Source organism: Thamnophis sirtalis, unplaced genomic scaffold, assembly GCF_051295495.1.
Source record: "Thamnophis sirtalis isolate CommonGarterSnake01/CBP01778 unplaced genomic scaffold, rThaSir2_p1.2 scaffold_13, whole genome shotgun sequence".
Lineage (NCBI taxonomy): Eukaryota > Metazoa > Chordata > Lepidosauria > Squamata > Natricidae > Thamnophis > Thamnophis sirtalis.
Genome location: NW_028261393.1, coordinates 21,100,024 through 21,126,894, shown reverse-complemented (window position 1 = coordinate 21,126,894; position 26,871 = coordinate 21,100,024). Strand labels below are relative to the sequence as shown.

The 26,871-nt window shown below is 44.8% G+C and overlaps 2 protein-coding genes and 1 long non-coding RNA gene across 5 annotated transcripts in view; 2 read left to right on the top strand and 1 right to left on the bottom strand.

Annotated features, from left to right (window-relative positions):
- LOC148043099 (uncharacterized) overlaps positions 1-13,278 on the bottom strand; it is a 44,290-nt gene extending 31,012 nt beyond the window's left edge. The window contains exon 1 of the long non-coding RNA XR_015698290.1: positions 13,118-13,278. This is a non-coding gene — a long non-coding RNA (uncharacterized LOC148043099). The remainder of the gene's footprint in view (positions 1-13,117) is intronic.
- Positions 1-21,989, top strand: part of LYPLA2 (lysophospholipase 2) — a 30,006-nt gene extending 8,017 nt beyond the window's left edge. For 2 of the 3 annotated variants that reach the window (XM_014060433.2, XM_014060435.2), the window contains exons 2-10: positions 7,761-7,857; positions 9,990-10,021; positions 11,492-11,557; positions 13,698-13,745; positions 14,491-14,561; positions 16,340-16,413; positions 18,079-18,180; positions 18,364-18,540; positions 19,257-21,989. In XM_014060433.2, coding sequence (XP_013915908.1) covers positions 7,780-7,857; positions 9,990-10,021; positions 11,492-11,557; positions 13,698-13,745; positions 14,491-14,561; positions 16,340-16,413; positions 18,079-18,180; positions 18,364-18,540; positions 19,257-19,307 — 699 coding nt within the window. In that variant the 5' untranslated portion in view covers positions 7,761-7,779 and the 3' untranslated portion in view covers positions 19,308-21,989. The remainder of the gene's footprint in view (positions 1-7,760; positions 7,858-9,989; positions 10,022-11,491; positions 11,558-13,697; positions 13,746-14,490; positions 14,562-16,339; positions 16,414-18,078; positions 18,181-18,363; positions 18,541-19,256) is intronic. The other variant, XR_015698289.1, reaches the window with a different exon arrangement.
- LOC148043100 (uncharacterized) lies at positions 526-4,050 on the top strand. The gene is made up of 2 exons (XM_087727920.1): positions 526-1,409; positions 1,492-4,050. The coding sequence occupies exons 1-2, from the start codon at positions 756-758 to the stop codon at positions 3,907-3,909; spliced, it is 3,072 nt and encodes a 1,023-aa protein (XP_087584046.1). The 5' UTR covers positions 526-755; the 3' UTR covers positions 3,910-4,050.
- Positions 21,990-26,871: the final 4,882 nt, after the last annotated feature.

Here is a 26,871-nt window from a genome sequence, read left to right as displayed (position 1 = left end):
GTGGCCAGAGGATCGTGAGGAAGCCGAAGAAGCTGTTCCTGGCCACAGCGGCATCGGAGGAGAGGCAGGAGGAAGAGAATCCGGCTGGGAGCGCACGTGGCAAGCTCTCAGGAGCTCAAGCCTCGCTTCAGGCACTTTTAAATTTCGCGCCCCTTTGCAAGCCGGTCGGCGCCATTTTGAAGCCGGGAGGACCCACGTGGTCCAAAATGGCGGCGCCCAGCAACTACCAGGAAGGAGAATCCCAGGCAGTTGCAAGCAGGGACTGCAGCCCCACCGGAGCGGCAGAAGAACAAGCACCCAGGTCAGTGGCTTCCCCAGAGACTGCCCGAGGAGGGGGGGGAAGAGGAAAGGCTAAATGCAAAACCAAGCACCTTTCCCCCAGGGCAGATCCAGAGGAAGGGAGGGGTCACAAGCCCTCCAAGCCCTCTAAATACGAGCGGAGGAGGCATAAGGCTTTAGAGAGACTTTGCAACCAAGCAGCCAGCCATCAAAACGCCCCAGGCAAAGGGGGGGAAAATTCAGGCACTCCCTTATCCAGCGGAGGCTCAGGGGAGAATCCAGCCCTGCCAACAAGGATCCCTATAGACACCTCGGGGCTTTGGGGCTCCACTCAGGGGTGGCAATCCCCTATCACCCCTACTGTGGGGGCAGCCTTGCCTACTGGCTTTCCCCTTTTGGGCAGCCCCCCCCCTGCTCAGGGGGGCTTCAGCCCCAACCCAGCGCCTCCCACAGGAGCCCCCAACTTCCAAGAATTAATGATGCAGGCTTTTCAGCAATACATGGCTGCAGCATTCCAGCAGCCACAGCCTCAGGGGGCCCCCCTCCCCCCCACCCCCAGGGCCCCTGAATTCCCAGAGGCCCAGGAGGAAGAGATTCACAGCTCCTCAGATTCATCCCAGGAGGACAGTGACAATGAAAGTGAGGAAGGCGAGATCAGAGAACTCAAGCTATCAGAGGATGAAGGCATGCCTCCTCCTAAACCCACATTCACTGGGTTGTTCCAGCCCTCACTGTTTGAGTCCCTGCTCTTCAAGGCCAAGGCAACGGTCAAGCTAGGCAACAGAGCAGCGGAGGCCACACCCCAACGCCAGGGCCTCTCAGCAGAGAACATCTTTGATGAGCAGGCCATCGAGGCAGACACTGTTCCTACGCCCAAGACCTTCCTAGGCCTGATAAGGCGCCAATGGGCATCTCCTACAAAGGGCCCATCACCCTCCTCTTCAGACAGGATGTTCTTCAATGTGGACCAAGAGCTGGCTAAGCTACTTGCACAGCCCACCATAGATGATCCAATAGTGGCCCTTCATACATCCACCAACATGCCTGGGGAGCCAGAGGATGCCTTGAAGGCGGAGGACAAGAAGGCAGACCTCACCTTGCAGAGGGGCCATTTAGCAGCGGCCTGGGCGGTGAAAGCATCCACCACAGCCTCTTTCATCATCAGATCTTCCTTGCTGTGGCTGCAGGAGCTACAGCAACGCACCCCCATAGCAGATGCCCGGTCACATCAGGACATCAACAGGCTGGCAGCGGCCATCCAGTTCTCATCGGATGCCACCCTGGCTGCAGCCAGATTCGCTTCCAGGGCGATCGCATCGTCGGTGGCATCACGCAGGCTGCTGTGGCTTCGACAGTGGCAGGTGGAGGTTCGTCACAAGTGGCGCCTGGCCTCAGCCCCCTTCACAGGGGACTCCCTCTTTGGCTCGGCTCTGGACCGGTTCCTGGTTGAGAACAAGGACAAGAGGAAGGTCCTCGCCACTGCCCAGAAGAAAGGCAGCTTCAGGTCAACTCCATACCCCAGACGCTCCTACTCCCGGGGTCAGGACTCTGGTTCCTTCTTTCGGGGTCAGGACTTCCTTAGGGGGTCAGAGGCAGGTTTCTCAGGAGGCAGGCAGTATCAAGGGGGATTCCCTGCTAGACAGAGGTACCCAGACAGACAGCAAAGAGGCAGGCAACAGAAGCGGCCCTTTCGAGGGGGCGGAGGAGGCGGAGGGGGGCGCTCCTTCCGCAAATATTAAAGCTAGGTCCAGCACTCTCCCCATTGGGGGGTGCTTAGCGCACTTCGCTGACCGCTGGGACCTCACCTCCTCTGACAGATGGGTGCAGAAGACCATCAGGCATGGCCTTTCACTCGAATTTCTTTCCAGTCCCCCGAGCTTCTTCCGGATATGTCCGGTTTCTAAGAACCCGACCCGGAGGCTGCTGATGCAGGAAGCCATCCAACACCTGTTGGAGATCCGGGCGATCCAGCCAGTGCCTCCAGAGCAACAGGGTCAGGGGCACTATTCCATCCTGTTTGTCATCCCCAAGGCCTCTGGGGGCTGGAGAGCGATCCTTGACTTGAAACGCCTGAACCGTTCCATTCGCTATAGGAGGTTCAAGATGCACTCCCTACACTCTATCTTGGAGGGGGTTAGACAAGGAGACTTTCTCACTTCCATAGACCTCACTGAGGCCTATCTGCACATCCCCATTGCCCAGGATCACCGTAGGTACCTCAGGTTCTGCTACATGGGTCATCACTATCAGTACCGGGCCCTCCCCTTCGGGCTGTCCTCGGCCCCGAGGGTATTCACAAAGGTAATGGCAGCGCTGGCAGCGCACCTGAGACAGGTCCCGGTGCGCATCCAATGTTACCTGGATGATCTGCTCCTGCAGTCATCTTCCTTTAGGGGCGCTCTGCAAGACCTAGACATCACCATGACAGTCCTGAGGGACCATGGGTTTACAGTGAACCTAGCCAAGAGTCACCTCCACCCCTCTACTAGTCTGATTCACCTAGGAGCCAGAATAGACACCCAGGCGGGCATGGTCTTCCTGTCACCCGACAGACAGATAGCGCTTAGACAGCTAGCCTCCTCGATAGCCAGGAAGCGCAAGGTGTCCCTAGCCACTCTGTCTAAACTACTAGGCACCATGGTCTCCGCCATTGGCATCGTCCCGTGGGCTCGCCTCCACACCAGAGATCTCCAATGGTTCCTCTTGCCGTTCCAGCGAAGACGCACGAGCTGTTCGCAGACCAAGGTACTTCTCCCGCTAGACGTCTCCCGCTCCCTGGCTTGGTGGACATCCCCAGCGATCACAAAGGGCGAAACCTTCTGGACACCAGACCGCTTGACGGTAACGACGGACGCCAGTCTGAGTGGGTGGGGTGCCCATCTGCTGGCTCAGATGGCGCAAGGAGAGTGGACTCAGGCGGAAGGGACTCACAACATAAACTGGTTGGAGCTCAGGGCGGTCCGCCTGGCTCTGTTACGGTTCCAGAATTCGGTCAGGGGCCAGCACATATTAGTCCTCACAGACAATATCACTACCAAGGCTCACATAAACAGACAGGGGGGGACAAGATCAAGGGCCCTCATGAAGGAGGCCAAACGTCTGGGTCAGTGGGCCGAAAGGAACCTCCGGTCTTTGAGGGCAGAACACATAGCGGGGGTGGACAACACCAGGGCCGACTGGCTCAGCCGGGCCGAGGTGGACAACTCAGAGTGGAGGCTACAGCCTGCGATATTCGAGGAGGTGGCCGAGCGCTTCGGGCGCCCGGAAGTCGATCTGTTCGCCACTCCCCTCAACACTCAGCTCCCGAGGTTCTTCTCCAGGTACCGGACACGGGGGGCGGAAGGGACGGACGCTCTGCGGAGCTCATGGCCCAGGGGTCTTTTGTATGCCTTTCCTCCCTTGCCCCTGATTCCCAGGGTCATACGGAAGATCCTTCAGGAGGGGGCGGAAGTGGTTCTGTTGGCTCCTCATTGGCCCCGGAGGCCTTGGTTTGCAGATCTCCAGTCTCTGTCAGTGGAGAGGCCCTGGAGAATTCCCCAGGAGAGGATCTCCCTCAGCCAGGGGGCGCTGGAGCACCCGGATCCTCAATGGCTCCAGTTGACCGCTTGGCGGTTGAGCGGAGCATCCTGAGGAAAGACCTCTTCTCCCCCAGGGTGATAAGGACTATCCAGGCCGCCCGCAGGCCCTCCACAGAGCGCATCTATGGCTCCACTTGGCGGGCCTTTGACTCTTGGTGCAACTCCCGGGGGTTCAACCCCATCCAGGCTACGGTGCCTCAGGTTCTGGACTTCCTCCAGGCGGGCCTGGATAGAGGGTTAGCTCCTAACACAATTAGGAGACAGGTCTCAGCCATCTCATCAGTTCTCCTGTGTGGCAGAAACCAGAGCCTGACGCACCACCCCATGGTCAGGCAATTCCTTAAGGGGGCCTCCAACCTCAGACCACCTACGGTACACAGGTACCCTTCCTGGGATTTACACAGGGTATTGGACGCTCTAACGGGCGCCCCATTTGAGCCATTACAAACAGTTTCCCTTAAGTTCCTGACCCTGAAGGTGGCTTTCCTGGTGGCCATCACTTCCGCCAGGCGGATATCCGAACTGCAGGCGCTGTCCACCAGGGAGGATCTCTGTGTCTTTCACCAAGATAGGGTGGTGTTACGGCTGGATCCATCCTTCATTCCCAAGGTGTGCTCCTGCTTCCATCGGGCCCAGGAACTGATTTTGCCCAACTTCTGTCCAGACCCTTCTCACCCATTGGAGAGGAAGTGGCACACTCTGGACGTTAGGAGGGCTCTGAGGATTTACCTCAGGAGAACCAGGCCAAACAGGAAATCCGAAGCCCTGTTTGTCTCCTTCCAACCAGGATCCCTGGGTAATAAGGTAACTTCCACCACTATCGGCAGGTGGTTGCGAACCTGCATTGCCACTGCTTACCAATCGCAGGGGTTACAGACACCAAATCATATCACAGCCCACTCCACACGGAGTGCTGCCACATCCACGGCCTGGGCCACACAAGCATCCCTGGCCGAAATCTGCAGGGCAGCCACGTGGGCTTCCCCCTCTCCCTTTGTTAGGAACTATAAGTTGGATTCCTTTGCCTCGGCAGAGGCCTCGTTCGGCCGCAGGGTGTTGCAGGCGGTTCACAGGGCAGGACCCGTGCCTCAACAGGCCTGAGAGGGGGACATATGGCCTCAGGGATCTCCCTCCCTAGGGACGTGCAGGCTTTGGTACGTCCCATCCTGGATACTCCTCCCCCCTCACTATGGAGAAAGGGCGTTGGTACTTACCTGATACGCCTCTTCTCATAGTGGGGGGAGGAGTATCCAGTCCCTCCCTGACTATGTTTGTACAACTAAGTGTTATGTTCATTGTTTATATTGTTATTTAATTATTGATGTTGAAGACAATAAAAGCAAAAAAACTGAATCAAGAGTCTGGAGTGAATGATGCAACGAGTCGGAGAGAGTTCTTCGTCATAAAACTGGGCATGCTCACTGCCAAGGGGCGGAGCCCAAAGAGCTTATCTGACTCAAACCAATCACGAGAGGATAAGGTCAAACCCATCCTGGATACTCCTCCCCCCACTATGAGAAGAGGCGTATCAGGTAAGTACCAACGCCCTTTCTGGTCCATGGACTGGCACGAATTAATGGCATGCCACAACAACATACCGCGCAAACAAACAAAGCCCCATCCGTGGGAGGGAGGCAGCACATAAAACCATACCCCCTCAATCCAGGGAAAAAACTTTCCCTGGTGCCCAAAAGGTTGGGCTCCACTGTCATAGTCAACTAGGTGAATAACTAAATAAGAATTGGGGAAGAAAATATTTCCAAACTGGAGAAAAGTTAGGGTTTTAGGCTTCCTGTGCCATAGATGTCTCTCTCTGTGGATGGAAGGACATATGCCAAAAACATGTAAAATGCCTCCCCCTCCAATGGCTTCCTTTGCTTGTTCATCAACTGGACTTTATTCTGATTATTGTTACCTCAAGGCTCTTTCACAAAATTGGTGTAAAATAAATTACTGCATGTTGGCTTTCTTTTTTAGAAGGTGGTCAGTGCTTAGTTTAGGGGTAGAATGTTTAGGCTTTGGAATATGGGCCACTTGAATTGCTATTTTTTGTCAGGAAGTCATACTACATTGGTTAGACTTACACAAGCTAACAGATTGTTCACTTATTTTTTGTAATGGGTAACTTAGCTAAAAATCTGGAAATGGCACATAGTGAATTTTTCATTGTTAATTCCTGATACTTCGGGGAGTGTTAGAGGTAATTGCTGCCAGCAGGCTGGCTCTTTGCAGATTATATTTTACATAAGGAATGAAATGTGTGTTTTAGTCCTGCCACAGGCATGAAAGCTAGCTGGGTGATTTTGGATCAATCCCTCTCTTTCAGCCCAACCCACCTCACAGGATTGTTATTGTGGGGAAAACCAAAGGCAGAAGTATTAGGCACATTTGCTGCTTATTCTAGCAAAAATCATGGCTTGCAGAACTTGGGTGATATTTTATTGTTGTTGACTCAGGGTTCCCCCCCCCCCAATTTTTCATTTTGCCATTTGTGTTTTATTGTTCTGAGATAATGAAGAAACTGAAATGAAACCAGTCAGCTTAGACTTCAGTGGGTTTTTAAAAATCTTTTTCCTGTTTATCTCCCATTAAAATAAAAGGCTGTTCTTCCTGTTTGTAATACTCTATGAGGTTTTTATATCCACAAATGAAATAAACTAAAGAAAAGTTGAAAACATTTGGAAGTAGTTTGAGTTTCTAAGATAAATCTGGAAAGAGGGAAGCAATAGCTAACACTGAGCAACCAATTCTTAATACATTCTCATGTACAAACACAAATACACACACTATGTGTGCAGTCTATATGTGTATACTAAACATATATTTCTTTGTGTAGCTATGTTTTAATTTTTCTTTTGCAAAGGTATTATCATTCATTGTTCTTTATGTATACCTAATTTACAATTTATAGATATATACAAGAAGTGGGAAAATAATCTTTAATAAAATACTTTTAAAAATTCTTTAGAGCAATTCAGCAAATGAATTACTTGTCTAGAAAAATGTTTCCCAATCTGAAGCTGCCAGTTGGCCTTCAACACATAATTCTCAACCAGCATGCTGGCAAATGTACTAATATGGAAAAGCTAATCTAAATATGCAGAACATGTAATGTTTAATACCTATGACTTATCTTAATCCCAGCATGTAGGTCATTGTCCAGTTGCAGAGAAAACTAAGACACCTTGGAGTGCTTTTCCTATTATTTTTAACATTCCCATACAAAGAAAAACTCTTATTGCCCCAGCAGGATGGAGCTTTAAAATATTTACTGCTTTTGACCATCAGGTGCAAAATGTTCTAGTTTAGGTAGCCCAATTCTGTTTTAACAGTACCCTTGTAAAATTGTTAAAACATGCTGTTATGAAAAATATAAAATATTTTCAAAACTGAGTTGGATTTTAATATGAACTATGTCAAGGTTTTGTGAAGAACATTTTCTAGACAAGCACTGTCTTCAGAATAATTGAGTGCAGCTTATTTTTTCCTGAACTAATAGCCAAAGACATTCTTTAAATATGAATGTTCTGGGTTACAGTTGTTACTCAGGAAATGCTGATTTCATTAAAAATAGAGAAAAAAAACAAACTTTAAAATAGCAAACCCCTATTCTTCATTGTTTATGGACCAAGAGAAAACTGAAGGAGCCTGAGAGTGAACTTGTAGGGATTTGATAGGAAGCTGTGAATCTTCTGGATCCTAAAGTGGTTTACTTACTTACAGCTCTGCTGTCAGTTCCTAAAAGGTAAAAGCTGTGGAGTATTTCTTACATTGAAATTTAAGGTAAATTAAGTGTTTAGAAGAAACATTTCACTCTCAAAATTCCCAACCAGGATCTGAATCATCCAGCTCTAGGAAGCTGATTTAATTAAATTAATGGGTTGTGTTTCTCATCCTCTGCAGGTGTGAATTGTATAGTTGTATGTGCGGTAACAACATGTCTGTCCCCCTCCTTGCTGATGCTGTGACCGTTTCAGGGACAGAGCGGGAGACTGCAGCGGTAAGGGCATGCGGTTTTGGTCTTACCATCTGTTGGCATCCAGAAAGCTTAGGGAATTAATGGGTTTTTCTCCTTTAGCCCATTCTCTCTGCTGATACTGAAGGCAAAGGGATTGTTCTCCCCATAACGGGGAGGCTGTTTCTGAGAAAGGAATACTGCTGGTGGTAAGAATTTGATATTAGCTTTTTTGGAGGTTGGGGGGACTACAGAAGGAGATCAGCTCAGTTTCCTTCCTTTCCAATAAACTGTAAAATGTTGTTTGTAGGACCTCTACAAAATCTACCCCGTTGCCTCTGGCAGGTAATTAGTCCAACTGTATCCTACTGTGTTGCCCTCAGTGCTGTTCTCTTGAACTAATTAGGTAATAATTGACTAAAACCTGCTTCCTCCCCTCCCCTCTCCAGTTGTGGGGCTGGTGTGGTGAATTATTGTAGTAGGTAATACTGTGCTGTGGCACTGAACCAATGCTACAAAACTACTTTAATTTATTAGTCCCATTGCTGGCCTTGCCTGCAACTTGTGCCATCCAAACTCACCAAAATGTATTGCTTGCATTGTGGAAGAGAGAATTTTGCTTTCCCCTTCCCCAAGATCTAAAGTCTAAAATTCAGCTAGAGCAGTCATGAAGGCCCAATAGGTTTGCCAAGATTGGCTTATTTTATACAATTCTGCTTCCACAATATAACCTGAGGAGTATGTGGATAGGAACATAGCCATTCTTGGCACTGAAATCATGTCTTCCCTGACTATGGTTAGTGCTATCCAATTTGTGGATTCCTCCTTTTCATTTTTTAGCATCTTAAAAATTGGTCTTTCCAAAACAGTCCGAGATGCACATATAGTAAACCATATAACCCTGTACCATATTCAGCTCTTGCATGGCTTTTGCGCAGATACCACAAATGTGTGAGTCCTGATTTTGATCAAATTCAGCAGTACAATTCCAGCACTGGGACTGTATCCTTTTTCTAGAATATTATTTAAATGTATATAACACACTTAAAATTGAGTTATAACTTTTATATATTGAGGGAATGGGTATGAATTTTTGGAGCGTTCTGCAGCCATTGGAACTCATGGGATTTTGAATGATCAAAAGTCCCAGCTTCCATCTAGTGTGAAATTCCATTGAGAAATGTTAAAATATTTAAATGCTTTCTTCAAATATGTATTGATAATACATGAGGTTCAAAGATGGGAGGGAAAGTCATTGTAGAATTTGAAATATCTTTGGCAAACAACAGCGATAATAGAAGGAGTCGATTATACGAAGAATGAAACTCAGGCAGTAGATGGTTTTCTAACCCAGAGATTTGTGACCAAGAGTGGGGAGGGGTATCCCATAAGTTACAAAAGTTTCTGCTCTTCTGCACAATAATAAAATCCACAAAATTAGCTTTCTATTAAAAAAAGTTGTTGATCACACTCCAAAGTGACTTGAACCAAACTAGATCCCAAGATCTGTGCTGTGAGTGAAGCTTGATAACTCTCTGAGGGTTCCTGGAAACAGCTCCTTTGCCTTCTGGGATTTCATCTGGCACTGCCTGCTGCTTCTACCTCTACTTCCACGGTCTTTAGGGAAATTGTTCTCTATAGCAATAGAAGCTTCACCTCTCAGGAAGCTGAATTCTGTGCTCTGGTAGAATCATTTTATATCTTGCTTTGGTGGAAAATCAGAATTGAACTAGGAAGGAATCAGGGAGAAACCGGCGATGGCCATCTTGATTAAGTCAAAGATGGCAATAGCTTTGGCCCAGCTGGTGCCATGTAAGGAGAAAGCTTTCTTACCTAGATATGAAAATTCCAGATGAAGGAACTTTGCTCATTTAGTGAAATGTAATAAATATTGACAGATATATTTGCATATTTTTTCCCAGTGAATCATCTTGTTGGGGAGAAGGCATCATGATATGATGGTACCTTGGTCACAAATGATTCAGTCACACATCTTCGTTTTCATCTTCTTCTAACTACCTTAGGTTGAGTGATTCCTTCTTCTTCCCTTCTGCATAATCTATTTTTGTTTTGAAACTAATTGACCTCACAGAACGCTTCCTGATTACAGTAGCTTTGGTAGCACTTTCTTGCTTGCTGAGCCAGCTAATGTGCTTATTTTCTACTTGACTTTGCAGGTCATTTTTTTGCACGGGCTCGGTGACACAGGGTGAGTATTGGGGAAATCTGGCTGTATAGCTATGCTGGTAACGGGAGTGGGTAATGGGAGTTGGGGAGGCAAAACCCCCTCTGCATTTCATAAACCTAGATTGGGGAAATCAGGAGTTGGAGGTAAATGTCGGTATTGTAGCCAACATAGGGAGCAGAATATTAAAGGATTGGAATGAGAAGATACTGAAATGAAGTTGATGAATTTAGAGTTTAGAACCTAGTTTTTGCATTGAAAAGAACCTAGGAACTGTTGGTCCATCTAGTGCAGGAGTTAACAACTGTGGGCTAATGCAGCTCCCCAACAACCCAATTTGATTTTAAAATGGACAAATTTTGTGGCATTTTCATTTGTTGGCTTGTTAAAAAAATTAAAGGTGAAGAGCATGAGTCTTATAGGAGACAGACTAATTCCATTTCCTCGTTTACATCAATCTAACTACAAAACTCCTGCCCACTTAGCAGTCTGCTCTCCATCTAGCAGTTTGAAAGCATGCAAACGGGAGCAGATAAATAGGTACCTCTTTGGTGGAAAGGTAATTGCATTCCATGAGCCTTGGCATATGGTCATGCTGGCCACATGACCACAGAAAGGGTCTTCAGACAATCCTGGCTCCCTTGGCTAAGAAACTAAGGTGAGCACTGCTGCCTAGAGTCAGATACAAGAGGACAAGGGAAACTTTTACCTTTATTTTTAACTGAAAAAACCTTGGTGAGAAGACCTGTGGAGGATATGTGGGGAGTGTGAGAGGTGTGGTTTGGGGAGGGTGCACAAGAAGTACTGCATGGATCAAGGAGGGGTGAGACCATACAAATGTAAAAGAGGTAAAGAGGGTGCATGAGAGGTACCATGTGGTTCTGGAAGAGAGGTACTGCTTGAGTTGGTGAGGGTGTATGAGTGGCTGTAGCAAGCACGCAAGGACTATGGGAGAGTGCACTGGTGGTGGAGACTTAACCCAATGATAGTGTGATATTCCCTGCTGGCTTCCCTTTGACTTTCTGGAGATGCTGGCATAGAAGGTTGCTAATGGTGGTCCTGTGATCACAGGGCACTTGGCAGGCAACTGAAAGTGCAAGTGGGTTGCCAAGTACTCATATTGCAGTCATGTGATGGGAGGGTTGCTGAGATGGCTGGAACTCTGAGTACCCGAAATAGCCACCATTTATTCAGTGCCAATGTAACTTCGAAGAGTCTGAACAAATGGTGATAAGTCAAGGACTACTTGTATATCTGGATGTTGCGCAGATATGGGGATATGATCTCCTCTACCAAGCTGTCCTCACTGATGCAGTGTTTGGGAATTTTGGAAAAACCAGGCACAGATCCTTATCACAGCTGGCAGATATGAGCATATTCCCAACTGCCTTTTTCAGCAGAAAGAGCCTCTGGGATGATCAGTGAAAAATATTTGCCTTTTCATGTTTATGTTGGATGGTGACTTGACCTGTTTCTTTTGCCCTCCCCCTTCAGGCACAGCTGGGCTGATGCTCTGTCTTCCATCCGGCTCCCTTATGTGAAATACATCTGCCCTCATGCGTAAGTATCACTGTTATTCTGTTTTTAAAATGCAGGTTGAGAAGCACTGAATTTCACCCCCAATTTGGTGATTTTCCCTCAGGGATGAAAACATGAAAGCACCTATTCTATGATATTAATGCTATCACTGGCCATACCTCTTGTATCTTTTGGGCAGGGCAGAGAGATGAAATGTGGTTACTGCACTGAAAAGAGTACTGTTGCTTTTCAATAAAATATTTCCATCCTTCATTCCATGGCTTTCAGGGCAGTGTACAATCGATATAACCATCATTACAAAAAAATGCAATAGCCTAGTGTTTTCCATAGTGCCTATAACATGCTTGGATTCTCAAATACTGGATTCTGAAATATTCTCCCTGATACATTAGGAAATCCTAGATTCCTGGGAAGAACTTGATGCAAATGAAGGCCAGCACCAGCTGAAGACCTGGCAGATGCCACTTCACATTGTTATGTATATAGTGATGATAATACCTTCAAATCACAACATCTGCCTATCTCAGGTCCTTTTATCCACCAAATAGATGGATAAAAATGCCAAATCCAGCCTAAACATCAGGCTGACTGTAACCAACCATAACAGTAATAATATACGTTTGTAGCCACCACTACCTAAAACACAATAAAAGACCACCAAGGGACTCATTCACCATCATCTTGTGCTAAATTAGGACTTTATCTTAATCCAATGATAGAAAGTTTAATGGTGGGCAGGGATAGATGTTGCTATTTGAAAAGAGGGTTGCAAAATCAGGAAAAAATAGTATCAGCAAGTGAGAGAACTACAGGTTGCAAGCAAAGTATAACAAGCCAAGGTATTATGTCGCTCAGAAATTGGCATATACTTCTGATATCTGTTTTATTGTACATTACTCTGATGTATTAGGCTTTCTCATGCTTCCCTACTGCTCACTACTGTGTAGTTCTTAGAAGTCTGCAAACTAATGGTTAATAATGGTTAAAATACTGAACTATAGCTATTTTCCCTTTGACCCTATTGTCTTTTCCTGCAGCTTCCATTTTTTTCACTCCTACTTCTTTAATAGACTGAGGAAAAAAGACCTATTCTGATCTCTTTTAGGCTTGAGTTTGCTGGCTGGAATTATGTGCAAGAGGTGACATAATTTGCGCCAAGAAGTTTCATTAATAATTTATCCTGATTATGTATGCTTAGCCATTGTGTTCTCCTCCCTATTAACAGCTACTAGGGATCCAGAATTCAGACCATCACAAACCCTAGCTGAGCCCCAGCTCTCTATTTGGCCATGTACAGAATTCCAAACGTGAGATCTTGTTAGCAATTGAGATTGAGATGCAATGGACAGGAAGTTGATGAACCCAATAATGAGCAGGAATGCATTTCCCACATGAATATCTCCAGATCCTGAACAGGCAAACAGCAAGGCCAAAATGAATTGGGGCCTTCAAAGGAACTGTACAATGCTGCTTCATCCTTACACACACATAGTAAATATGAGAGATGCTCTAGGAAAGTATGCCGAACTGTGCCTGAACCTACCACCAACCCTCTTGCCTTTCTTGATGTTCATCTCTTACCTTAGAAGATTGTCCCAGTGGTTCTTACAGCACATTCTGCGGCTGATTCTATGGCGTCTTGCTGTTAATCCTGTTGCTTGAGCTTCCGTGAATGGGCAGTAGGCAGATACTCCCCAGTCCCAAAGTCAGTGTTGCTGAGGGCAGACTCAATAGAAAGAAATGGTGTTGTGTTTCTCAGCTGCTTCCTAGCAAAAGCACCAAGCCCAGGATCAAGTCAGTCCCCTAATGGTCAGATCCCAGGGTAGTTTACTAGGCAACCACACCAAACACAGCTTGATTGAGCAGGGACTCTAAATGAAATAGAGAAGGGAGAAGGAGAGCAGCTTTGCTTTCTCTTGCTTTACAAACCTGATCTGCCTGAAAAATGTCTTCCCAACTGCCAGTTTTATGGGGAAGGTTTAGGCTATAGTGTTGATCTAAACTGCTCTTGTGGACAGTGCACAGTTTAGAGGAATTTTGAGAATGTTGCTGTTACTTTTTAAAAAGTATGATCTTTTGATATTTATCATTTTTAAATTCCTTAGCCTTCTTACCTGTGGCCCTACTAGAATTATACCCCATTTTCTGTTTCTCTTTGCAGGCCCAGGATCCCTGTCACTCTCAACATGAAAATGGTTATGCCCTCCTGGTTAGTATTAAACAATATTCCTTGTATTATTAGCAGCCAAACTCTTCTCCTGCCTTAGGAGCAATGGGAAAAGATCTTGGAGAAGTGATTAGGGAAAAGGTGAAGACTAATGGGTTGGTAGAAATTTGGAGAGAATACATGGAATTTACTCATGGAAGTATTCACTTAGTAACATTAAGTGTGTGATGTAAAAATGGCCTTCTTACACAGCCTTATTATAATCTTAGCAGAGTTTATGTATTTTCACTTGTTCTTTTTGGCCTTTTTTTCAAATTGCTGCCTGCCACAAAGCTTCCAATTAAGCTTTCTCCAAACTGCTACCCTCCAGATACGAGATAAATATCATGACAAGGCCAGCTGGTGGGAGAGGCAATCCTAATGTTTTGGATTAAAAGTTGTAGTATCTGTTAGCTTCAATTCTGGGCCATGACATGGACCCTATTCTTACTCACCATATCAGATCAATCCTGATTACAGTCCTGTAATCTGGCATGCCTTCACCCAAAAGTAGAATGGAGTTGGTAATTTTATGCCTCTTTTTAAGGTCTGGTGGAATGGAAGTCAAATGAACGATGCTGAGTGGAAGACAGAATTATGCCCCTGTTTCCAAATGCTGCTGCTGGAGTTCCATGCGGCCAAATTACCATGCACCATAATGCTATGCCCCAGGGCACTTATTTGGCCTCAGATGAATGTCTTAGAAGATATGACAGTGATGGTCTTTCCTTTTTTCTCCCCATTTCAGGTTTGATTTAATGGGGCTAAGTCCGGATGCACCAGAAGATGAAAACGGAATTAAAAAAGCTGCTGAGAACAGTAAGAGAGGCGTTTCCTTGGGCATTTTCCGAATTGGCCCACATTTCTCTTAATCATAATTTCCAGTGGTTGGAAATCAAGATAGGTGATTGGGGTCGTTTCCCAAGGCTAAAAAAGAACTCTGAAGCCTTTCTGTGTTTGCAGTTACTGCCTAATTCACACAAAAACTAAAGCCAGCAAAATGGCCTGGAAAATTTAATTCCTTGTACATCGCAGAAGCCAGATGTCGAGATTCTCCAGCTGGGTGAACACTGGGCCTCCTCTGCATGGTACTTTTTGAAGAACATATGCAGTCCTTGGGAATGTGCAGACATGCAGGTCATAAATCTGAATAGAAAAACAAAATAAATCTTTGAGGCATGAGGGGATCCAATTTGCCTTGGAGCATATATAACCTTGCTTTTAGAAAACACAATGTCTTTAATTATGTCAGGCCCATATGTCAAATAATTTATACCCTGGTTGGACAATTCAGATGATCCTACTGAATACCCAGTCTCTCCTTTTTGTGGCCCTTGCATCACTTACAGATTATTCTGACTAAATTCAATGTTCATTTTTGTTTTGTTTTGGGATATGTATATGGAATTACGCAAAATAGCTGCAATTTTAATGCACTTAATGAACTTTTCTTTTTTTTAAAAAAAAAGATGAATGCCATTAGAGCCCCTTCCTAAGGAAAGAGCCAACATTGTGGCAATAATATTCAGAGTGATATAATGATAGCTTCCACTATTCTTGGAGTCCAGGAAAAAAATAAATTGTAAAAGGTGCAATCCCTGACTGCCAAAAACATTGCCTGCCGCATGGGATGTGTGGCTCCTTAAAGCAGTCGGCCTCTACCTGCCTCTTGTCTGCGGACCATAGTTTCTGGGAATTGCATACACCTGGAGGGCCCCAGGTTGGGGAAAGACTTCTCCTAACTGGAAGCTTTCCCAGATCTAAGACAAAGACGAAAAGACAGAATCTGGGCTATTGTCCAAGAGACCATGTCATTTCCCCCTGAGCTACAGCCCTTCTTTGATAAATGTAAAGGTTAATGGTGGCAGGAAAGGGAGGATCAAGGAAGTCTCGGTTTGCACACCTGGCACTTTCCCAATCTCTGCTTATTTCATGTGTTCATTTATCGGTAAAACACCCCCTCTCCTAATCCCTCTACTACTTACATTGCTCATTGCAACAAACCAGAATTAATATGATGCATAGTAACAACTAAGGAAGAGCAGTTATCCAAAAGTCAGGTAAGAGGAGCTAAAGTAAAAGCATTGAATGAAATATGTACTCTATGAAAGAAATGCCTTCCTAAACAAGGGCTTCTCCAACTGGCAAATTGCTGCCTGAGGAAATAACCCAGCCTCCCAGGGAGTTCTAAAATTCAGTGTGGCCAGAGAGTAGTTCCTTTCTTCAAGGCTGGCTGAAGAAGAGAGTCACCATTCTGCCCTGTGTGGTCATTTGAAACCACTTCCTTCCTAAGGCAAATTCCAGAGCTGTTTTGCAAAACCAAAGTGGTTGTAATGCTGCTGTGGACTTTTGCACCCACCCTCACCATCTCCCATGGCTTCTTGCAGCATACTCCCCGTTTACTTGCATTACTGTTCTTTGAGTGCTGATTCTGTAGCTAATTCAGCTTGATTTTTTAAAAAAAAAATGTGTGGGGGGGATTTCTAACAGCGAACCACGCCATAAATCCATATTAGTAGACCTATTTGCTTCACAACCATTTCCAACTCTGTGTTAACTTGTAGTCAAACTGTCTCTTTTCTCTTTCTGCATTCCAGTTAAAGCTGTAATTGACCATGAAGTAAAAAATGGGATCCCAGCCAACCGGATCATCTTGGGAGGCTTTTCACAGGTGGGAACTAATGGGGCGTGGAGGAGGCAGGTTTCTATGCTGACTAAGAGTAGACACCTCGGGTCTCCTTTATGGGGTGCCCGGGAAGCCCCCTTGACAGTTGGAATGGACATGACCCGTTTCCTTTAGGACAGTATTTGTTAGGCTGGCTGGTGAATTCTGAAAGTTGAAGTCCACATATTTTAAAGTAGCCAAGGTTAAGAAACACTGCTTTAGGATGTCCATAGCTGCACCAAAAATGGAAGAAAGTGAAAGATATATATATAACCTCAGAAAACAAATATATATATATAATAAAGCAGCAGGACTCAAAATAAGGCCTTCTGGAGCAAGTTTGGACTCATTTGAGAGTCCAAACTTGCTCCAGAAGGCCTTATTTTGAGTCCTGCTGCTTTATTGGAAAAAACACATGTGCAGCTTTGTTAGGCCAAGTGTCAACCATAATGCAAAAAGAGGTAGAGTCACATGAAAAAGGAAAAAAAGAGAACAGCTAAAAAATTAAATTATAGTGATGTAATAGTCATGTTAATTAAAGAATTGGAGCGGCACGATGGTTCAGCAGTTAAGACACTGGGCTTGTTGGCTGGAAAATCACAGCCTATTTTAGCAATAGCAATAGCAGTTAGACTTATATACCGCTTCATAGGGCTTTTAGCCCTCTCTAAGCGGTTTACAGAGTCAGCATATTGCCCCCAACAACAATCCAGGTACTCATTTTACCCACCTCGGAAGGATGGAAGGCTGAGTCAACCCTGAGCCGGTGAGATTTGAACTGCAGAACTGCAGTCAGCTGAAGTAGCCTGCAGTGCTGCACTTAACCACTGCGCCACCTCGGCTCTAGAAGGCCGAACCTTCTAGAGCTCTAGGCTACAGGGTGACATCCCGTCCCTGCCCCCAGCTCCTGCCAACCAAGCAGTTGGAAAGCATATAAATTCAAGTAAATAAATAGGTACCACTTCGGTGGGAAGGTAACAGTGCTCTATGACATCATGCTGGCTACATGACTGCAGAAATGTCTTCGGACAATGCTAGCTCAATGGCCTTGAAATGGAGAAGAACACCGTATTGACTGCAACGACTAGCAGAGTAAAATCCACAGGACTTTTTTCCTTCCCTTTACCTTAATTAAAGAATTGAGTTGTACAGATTACAGGACTGTAAAAAGGGAGGTAAAAAGTAAGTTCTAATACAAGTATATAGTTCAAAAGTCAGTTCAAAATTTAATTGAGAACTTCCTCCTCTCCCACAAATTCTTTTTCTTAGAAGCTTCTAATTCTTAAGATCCTGGGAAACATGCCTTTACACTTTGCAATAGTGTCTGCTAAGTTCCTCTAAGCTAAGAATAGAGAGAGAATGGATTTTTAGCATTCTGGTTATTATTTTTTCTGGGGTTTTTTTGGTCAAACAGTTTTTTCTCAAATACTCTTATTCAACTTCCCTATAGAAACATTCAACTTGCAGACAGCTAATGATTTTTTTTCATTTATGAGATTCTGATAAGCAATTGGAAGGGAAGAGTTTCTTTAGGCCCATGTTTGGGAACGGCATTATTTGCTGTGAAATGGGGTGGGGGGGAGGCATTAGAGGAGAGATTGGGGAAAGACTTTCTGGGAGAAGATCCTTACTGGAATAAGCTCTGACCAGTTTTCTGATGTTGTGCTTCAGGGTGGCGCCCTGTCCCTCTACACAGCACTCACTTGCTCTCACCAGTTGGCTGGCATTGTGGCCCTCAGCTGTTGGCTTCCCCTGCACAGGACCTTCCCTCAGGTAGGTGGCCTAACCTCGCTTTTGGAACCGGGGTGGGTGGGGGACGGGGGAGATGCATGCTGGGCCAAGGTCTGTTGGATGGAATCACTCCTTTGCAATGACCATGGCAAGAGACCAACATCTGTTTGTGGGTGATTCACAGCTTACCATGCTGCTGTTGTTTTTTCCTCATGATGACTGCAGGCAGCAAATAATGGTGTGAACAAGGATATCGCCATTCTGCAGTGCCATGGTGAGATGGACCCGATGATCCCAGTGCGCTTCGGAGCTCTCACTGCAGAGAAGCTGAAGGGGGTTGTGAATCCTAGTAGAATCCAGTTCAGAACCTACCCCAGAATGATGCACAACTCTTGCCCTCAGGTTGGTTGGTAGCCACTCCGCTTCTCATAGCTGGGCCTGATTGCAAAAAGGTTCAGACTGAGATAATGGGGTTAAGGTACCTTATGTTGCTTGACAAGCTCTGTCCCTAGATCTTGGATCTTCTTAGTTTCAGCTGGCAGCAGCTGGAAATGAATCCCTTTTTTGTAGAGGTCTCTCTTAATAGGGAAGCCTTTCTTATGTAATACACACTACAGCTTTCTAAGAAAGTCTCCAGTATCCTGTGGGATGAACTTGAATTCTATGTTGGACTTTTGCACCTGTCTGCAGAAATTTATAAATATGGGTATTTAGGGGCTCAGTGACTAAGACGCTGAGCTTGTCAATGAGAAAGGTTGGCAGTTCAGCAGTTAAAATCCCTAGCGCCGCGTAATAGAGTGAGCTCCCATTACTTGTCCCAGCTTCTGCCAACCTAGCAGTTCGAAAGCACGTAAAAAATGCAAGTAGAAAAATAGGAATTACCTTTGGTGGGAGGGTAGCGCTCCGTGTGCCTTTGGCATTTAGTCATGCCAGCCACATGACCACGGAGACGTCTTTGGACAGCGCTGGCTCTTTAGCTTTGAAATGGTGATGAGCACTGGGGTGTGCTAAGCTTGGGGACTAGGAAGGGAGGCATCCATGCTATTAGGGTGGGTCTGTCTGTCTAACATGGCCTCAAGAAGTAAAAGAGTATTTTCCGTCCTCTTCCATCTGTGCAGGAGATGATGGCCGTGAAAGACTTCATTGAAAAACTGTTGCCCAGGATTTAAGCTGAGCTAGTCAAGACTGTTGCAGGGAGAGGAGACAGAGGTCACCAGCTTTGATCTTGAACCCTTGACCTGTTGGCTGCAATTGGAAGCCATGGCAATCCACCTCCTCACCAGTCACTCGTCTCCTTTCTCGAGCCTTCCCCACCCGCCTGCGCTGTCCCCCCTCCTGTGTAAAGGGAGGGGAGAGGGCCCTTCTCTCCCACATGGCGGGTGAAGGTACCAAGTGGTTTTAAGGTACAGCTGGGATCCTAATCTTGCAGATTATTATTTCAGTCACCTTTCAGTATTTCCCTATTCTCTCCTCTCTCCTGTTCTGTCTATTCCCCCCTCCAAACCCCCCCAAAAACCAAATCTAAACATAAACTGCCTGCTGTGGCAAAGAACTGCGTGGTAGCCAGAGGCTTAAAGCAAAAGGTATTAAGAGACGGTGTTCTGGCTATTGCAGTACTTTCAAAGGAGTTTTATAGTTCAGTCTTCTGAACTGTCCATCAAGCATCCTTCCCCTCATGATGCTCAGCCCGTCCCACTTCATATTTCACTGGAACCATTTTAGCGGTGCAGGGCGGGCTCAACTCAGGCCAGGCAAGGTGAGGCAGAAAATTTGTTTCTGCTCCGTGCAGGCTACCGGCTTGCTAGGCTCTGTACTACATATTCTCCAAGCTTCCATTAACAAAAAGAGGAAGAGTTGCATTGTGTTGAAGGGCCATGGCCGGCCGGTCCCCCAGATACAGCTTGTAACTGGGGCAGCTGCTCCACCAGTCCCTGCCCTGACTGGAGTGATAAAAGTGGTGGAGAGGACCCACTGCGCCAGGAATCACTCCACGTTGTGTGTGTTATGGACTGTTTTTGTTGTGTTCTGTCCTCTCATCCACACTGCCTTTATCCTGACCCATGGGATCCTTTTTGTTTTGTTGGGATCAAGAGAAAATGGCGATTCAGGGGAGTGGACTCAAGATGGCTCCGGCCAGTAGGCCTCTCTTAGCGTATGGTCTCTGACAATTCCACTTACCGCCTGGGCAGTGCTCAGACAATGGTTGTTCTAGCCTGCTATGCTCCTGCCCAGTCACACCAAGCAAGTACAAGCTGGGTTTTGGTGTGTGCCATGTTGCCAGAATTGTGCTCCTGCCACTCCCCCCCCCCCCACCAATTTCTTGTGTGGTCCCCTGAGTCCATTGTCTCTTGTTTCCTCCTTGAGATCAGGCTTGTGCCTCAGAGCAGTGTGCTGTTGAACAGCAGCAATGTTTCTTTTCCTTCTCTCCCTTGCTCCAGTCAGTCTCTCTGTAGGGTCCTGGAAGCCAGGGAGAAGATGCAACTTCAAAAGGAACTCCCTTCCCCCCTTGTTTTGTTTTGGTGAAGGGCTAGTCTTGTCTTGTGTGTCAACCCACCACCTGTGTGCAGACTTTGCGCCCTTCTCCATGTCCTACACAGGCCTTGTCATTGGGCAACAGCAATAAGAAGACCCAGGACTAGGTCAAATCTCTCCTTTCCCCTCCTGGCTTTTGTGATGGGATAGAGACAGGCTTACCCAACAAGCCATTGAGATTCCGCTGCTTTTTTGGGAGGTGGGGAAGAGCTAAATTGAGATACTTGTGAACCGCAGCTCCCTCTCATGTCCCATGCTTGGTAATCCAGCCAGCATTGCCAATGCCTTCTGCAAAATTGGCTCATCTTCTCAGAAGATGGACTTGTGGAGATGGCATGAGTGTGGTTGTTGTGTGGCAAAGCATCATCATCTAGTGGAAAGGGATCCACGGTTTGGGCAGATGAAGAGGCCTGGCCTCTTTGTGCATCCCCTCCCCAGCAAAGGATCTCCAGTTTGCAGGGGCATCTCAACCAGAACCTGATTTGTGAGCTGAGGGCAGCTCCTATTCCCACAGGTCATAAGTGGTGGTGGAAACGGATGATGTCTTGAGCCTCCTATAGGAAAACAAAATATTCCTCTGCAGCTCATTTGTGTTTCCCCTGTTTCAAAGGAGTGGCCTCTGCAGATGTCTGACCTGCGCTTGGAGGTGCTAATGGATAGGAAAAACGCTCATGCCCACTCTTGCCACTGAGTATCACCAGAAAATAGCAGTCAAATTCTGAAATGGTAAAATGAGCTGTACCACCTAACGGACTACAAGTGTGTGCAGATATCATTCCTAAAGTTTCCATTAAAAAAAGAAACCTTTGCAAACATAACAACGCATAAAGGGAATCTTGGTTCACCCTTTCCACCCCTTTCTGCTTATTTTTTTTTAGAATATGGTTTGTTTTGCTAAATTTGGTTCTGCATACATTTGCAGCCAGAAGGGTTGCAGCCTCCTTCACCATCTCCATGTTCTTCTGCATTTCTGCACCAAATAGCACGCAAGGGGTTTTGTGGGGACAGGTCAGTTGCCTGTTGCCACCACCACTCAGCTCCTCTCAGGCCCTTGACTTGCAATGCCCTGCAGAGCAAGTGGAGAGATCTCTGCTCTGGTTTCTGCTGGCTCAGTTTCCTCCTTGGGCCTTCCCAAAGCTGCTGTCAATGTGGCCTGCATGGTATAGAAAGGATGGGAAAGAAGACGGAAGCCCGAGGAAGAAGATGGCTTCTCTCTGTCCTTGCAAGGGGATCTCAACAATCTCTTCTCCCTTTCCCTTTGTCTTCCTCGTATGTCATTTTAATTTTTGTGTTCCTTCAAGATTAAACAGAAACCATCATTGGTGCTTCACCTTTTGGTTTGTTAAAAGCCTAGTTGTGGGGTGTCGCTTTCTCCTGCAGGGAGAGGTTGAAGTGTTTGACAGTTCTTACAAACACCTGAAACTTGGGGTGGTCTGGACTTGACTACTTGTGAGGAGCTGGATAACCAGAGCTATCCCAAAGGTGCTTTTCAAAAGGCAATGGGACTCTTGGTTTTTTCCTTGAAAAAAATTCATTTCTCATCCAAGGAGTTTCTTCAGAAGCTGAAGAACGATTACAGGATAATACAAACAAGGACAAATAGGCTGAAAAACAGCTTCTATCCCAGGTCAGTAACTATATTGAATTCTATGGTACATTGCAATATTAATGCAATAGCGGGGGGGTGGGGGTGTTCAATTTCAATTGCATAGCATGTGAAGGATGTGTGATTGTGTTTTTATTTTTATAGTTTTAACGTACACTGAAGATGGCATTTAGTTTAATTGTACAATGTGCAGTGGCAATAAAGTAAACTAAACTAAGCTGCTTGAATGAGAAACGAAATATTTTCATGAAAAAATCCAAGAATGTCCAGTTGCCTTTCGAAAAGCACCTTTCGGACAATCGTGACCTGGATGATTGAGAATCTCCATAGACAGAGAAAGAGCTTTTTACTACCTCCGAGCTCTGCCTCGTTATTCGAATAAGCTTATAGCAACTTTTGCCATGCTGGCCTGGTATGTTGAGTAACCGTGGGTGGTGATCTACCTTTGTGCAGTGTGTGCACCCAAGGATTGGTCTGGGACTCTGTATAAAGGATAGGAACACCTGTGTGCAAGATTGCACTGTTGGTGATTGGAAGGGAGGAGTCGTCTCAGGGAGGGTTGATTTTAATTTTCTTGCTTTGCTCTTCTCTGTTCTGCTTCACGGGGGTTTTTTCCAATGTTTCTTTGAGCATTGTTATTTGACCGTTGTTTCAGATTTGGGGCATTCTGAATGCAAGCAGGAGCTTTCTCTCTGAGCAACCAGCCTCTCTTCCCTCCTGTAACTCCAAGCAAAAACCGGAAATTTCACTGAAATTTCACTTTTTATCTGAAGCATTCTTCCCCTATGGGAAATTGTCTCCGAGTCCTCTGAGAGCATCTCTTCAGGTTCTGCAAATCCCTGCCAGGCAGAATCAAGGCCATCCCACCCACCAGTCAGCAGAGTTGCTTCATCACATGAATGTGCCTGTTTGCATAGCAACTAAGCCAGGCCTTCCATCAGAACAAGACCTTGAGGGTTGTCACTGACAAAGGGGGCTGTAAAGTAGTCTTGAACAGGCTTTCATTTCTTCCCCTCCTGTTTATTTTTTTTAAGAGAGCTCTAGATCACTTAATAGTGATTTTGATTGATTACATGCCATCAAATTGCTGTCATCTCTTAGCAACCACATAGATAGATGTTCTCCATGATGATCTCCTTAATGTGGTCCTTCAGGTCTTTAAAGCCTAAAGATTAACTAGAAAGACCAATCTGGTTGTTGCTGGTTGTCCCCCTTCTACTATCTCCTTCTATCTTTCCCAACCTCAAAGCCTTCTCCAGAGAGATGGATCTTCAAATCATGTCCAGAGCAGCATAATTTGAGCCTAATCACCTAACATACTAATTTTAAATGTTATGTACAGTAAAAGACATTGTCGGAATCCAGCCAGAGCCCTTTATAAGCCACTTTCAACAATTGTAGTTTATTCAAACCATAACAAAACATGGTGCATGAGGGCAGCCAGTGAATTCTGCAAATTTATTACTTATTTAGATGCCACTGCAACCAATAGCCAATCCGCATTACCATCTCAAAAGTTTTTCAGATTTACAGGAAGCTTGATTTTAGGGAGCAGGCAATCTTAGTGCAGCTTTGGCTTCCTTTAAAGAGGGCCAATGGGTAACTTAGAGCAACTGAATGTGTTGCTACCTTTTTTGTTACAAGATCTTTCATAGCATATTTACTGTTGTAGCAATCTCTTAAAATCTGTGCTGAAATGCTTCTTTTACCACTTTGAAAATATCTGAAGAATCAGAATAGCTCACAATTGAACTGTAGTTCATCTGTGAGCGTGGTTGCAGATGCTAAATTACCTGACTAAGTAACCATCAGTTCCAGTGAGTATGAGGTCAGCTCCCTATTTATATACAATAGCTTGCCCTGCTACTATTGCTGGATGTCTAGTTTTTCTCCTCGATTGTCCCTTCATTATTGGGTTCTACCACAAAACCGCGGACGACAAAATCGCGGTCGACGAAAGCGCGTATGTGACGTCATCACAGCGCGACGAAAAAGATCGGAAAATGTAAAAATAAAGCTAAAACCTTCCCCTAACCCCCCCAAACCTAACCCTTAACGTAACGAAAAACCTAACGCTAACCCTTAACCTAATGCTAAACGTAACGCTAACGCTCTAACCCTAACCCTTAACCTAATCCTAACCCTTAACCTAACCCTTACCTTTATGTGAATCGGCTTGCTGTAATTTAATTTTTATTTCAATTTTTCGATCTTTTTCATCGCGCTGTGATGACGTCACATACGCGATTTCGGCGACCGCGCTTTTGTGGAACGCGCTTTTGACGGGTCACGCATTATTGTACAGTTTTCTGCTTGATAGTTTGTCTGATGTTGATCCCTGTTTATCTGGGTGTAGGCTGCTAGAGAGATGTATTCTAATTTTTTTGTTTCCTTCTTAGCTTTTTTATTGAATCTTTTGAATGGGGTGTAAATGTAGTTTATTTCTTTAGGTGTCTATTGATGGCTGATTTATCTGAATGTTAAGCTTACAGGAATTATCTAGCATTTTTAGATTTGGCTTGATCTGGAGTGCTCATTGTTTCCTAGTTGAAACTATGGTAGATCTGTCCATGTGTTGTGAGATTAAGGAGTTTTCATTGTGTCATCTGATTACTAGTTGGCGTTACTCTCCTAATCTTATACTTCTCTGTCTCAGACAAGTTGTAGCTGGGTCTTTTGGTTTACTTAAGAGGTTTTGAAGAGCTTTTATTGAATTGTGTGCCTTGTGGTTGTAATAGTCTGTTGGTTGTTTCTGAGATGTTTTTGATATTTTGCAGGTTGAGTGGCTAGGCATTTTTGTGATTAAAATATTTCCTTAAAAGCATTTTAGTGCAAATCTGTACAGTAGTGGCCAAAATTGTGGAAATCTTTTGGGGAAAGTGTGCAGTATTTTTGACGTTTGATGGCTAATAACACCACTTTATTTGGGGTAGTATGATAAAATTATATATCAATGGAAAGATAATTTAATCAAGAATGTAATGTAATAACTTTTATGAAGGATTTGCTATTAGAATAGCAGTTATAAAGAAGAAAATTGAAACACGTAGAAAAAACAAGATATACAAAAATTATCACCATAGAAAAACTGAGATATACAAAAATTATCACCATGTCAGTTAATACTTAGTTGTGTAACCTTTAGCATGAATAGAATAACCAAGGCTTTTAGTTCTGCAGCTGTTATAATATGAAACCAAGATTGAATGATTGCTTCTATTAACTGGGTTTTATTGCTGGCTATATTTGGCTATAACTTTTCATAGATTACAGATAATTGAACAAACCTTGTTGTGTTACATTCTTGATTAAATTATCTTTCCATTGATATATAATTTTATGGTACTACCAAAAAAAGTGGTGTTATTAGCCATCAAATCACAAAAATACACTTTTCCCAAAAGGTTTCCACTGTAAGCCTACCTTTAGGGTGGGGGAGTTGTTCACTGCATTTTTGATTCTTGCTGTTTTCTTCCTAATAGAGACAGAACATAGCTTGGTGCACAGTTCACCAAAGTCCATCCTCTTTGGCCTGAGAAATAGCAATTCTAAGAGGAGTTCCAGCAAAATAGGAAGGGGGGGGGGGTTGCTGTTGAATAAATAATGTGCTTGCTTTAGTAAAACACAACTTGCTTAAAAAAAAAAGGATTCCCCCCCCCTTCTTCCAGGAATATCACTACATCACCATTCAAGCCCTTGAAGCCATTTTTTTTAATTTTTAAGTGAAACTCATGGCTCCAAAAAAGTTGCCCACTCCTACTCTTGAAGCATCCAGAAAGGGTTCTTTTTAAAATGTATGTGCACATTAATATTAATTATATAACATTGATGTCCTGAGCCTTGAAATCCATTTAAATCTCTTGTTGTTCTCCAAATGAATATCCTCACAAGGCTAATATTAGGGAAAAATCAGGGAGATTTCAAAAATTCATGTGTGAATTACTGGCCAGAAAATGCGCAGAAGTTCTAGATAATCTGCATAATAATCTGAGAGGCAGAAAGCATAAAGATTAAGAAGAAGAAAGAACACGTCCATACTTGCTAATAATTAAAAAAATCAAAGTAGCTTCTAACAGAGGAATGGAACAGGAATGCAAAAGAAGATAATTTATGGCCAAGCAGAGGGAGTTGTTCCATCTTGCCCCTTGCAGATTTCACAAGTGTCTGTCACTTGCTCTTCTGGGTTAACACAAAGACCGGAATTTCATTGGATATTCAAGAATGTTTGGGTGTGAATGAACCCTGAAGACAATCTAATCACTTCCCTAGTGGATAATCATGATCATCATCAATAGGATTCTGACCAAGTTGTTTGCAGGATGAAAATTAAAATAAAATTTCCTCTTAAGCTGTAAACTTAAGTCGGCATAAGAAGCTAAACATAAATGCTAACCACACAGAGCAAGATTCCTTATGCTGCACGAAACGCTGTTTGTAAACAGATGGCCATTGATCCAGAGCCTAAAATAATGGCTTCCATTGGAAACAAGAGATGGGAGACGGATTTAGATTATTTTCAGTATATCAAAACTAACCTGTATTGGGCTTCATCCTGCATAAAGAAGTCATTTACACAACCAAGAAAAGAGGTAGTG

Excerpts from the sequence above, each read along its gene's own strand:
- LOC148043100 (XM_087727920.1), top strand. The coding sequence starts at position 756 with ATGATGCAGGCTTTTCAGCAATACATGGCTGCAGCATTCCAGCAGCCA. Across the intron at positions 1,410-1,491 it reads ATTTAGCAGCGGCCTGGGCG|CAGATGCCCGGTCACATCAG; the intron begins GTGAAAGCATCC and ends GCACCCCCATAG.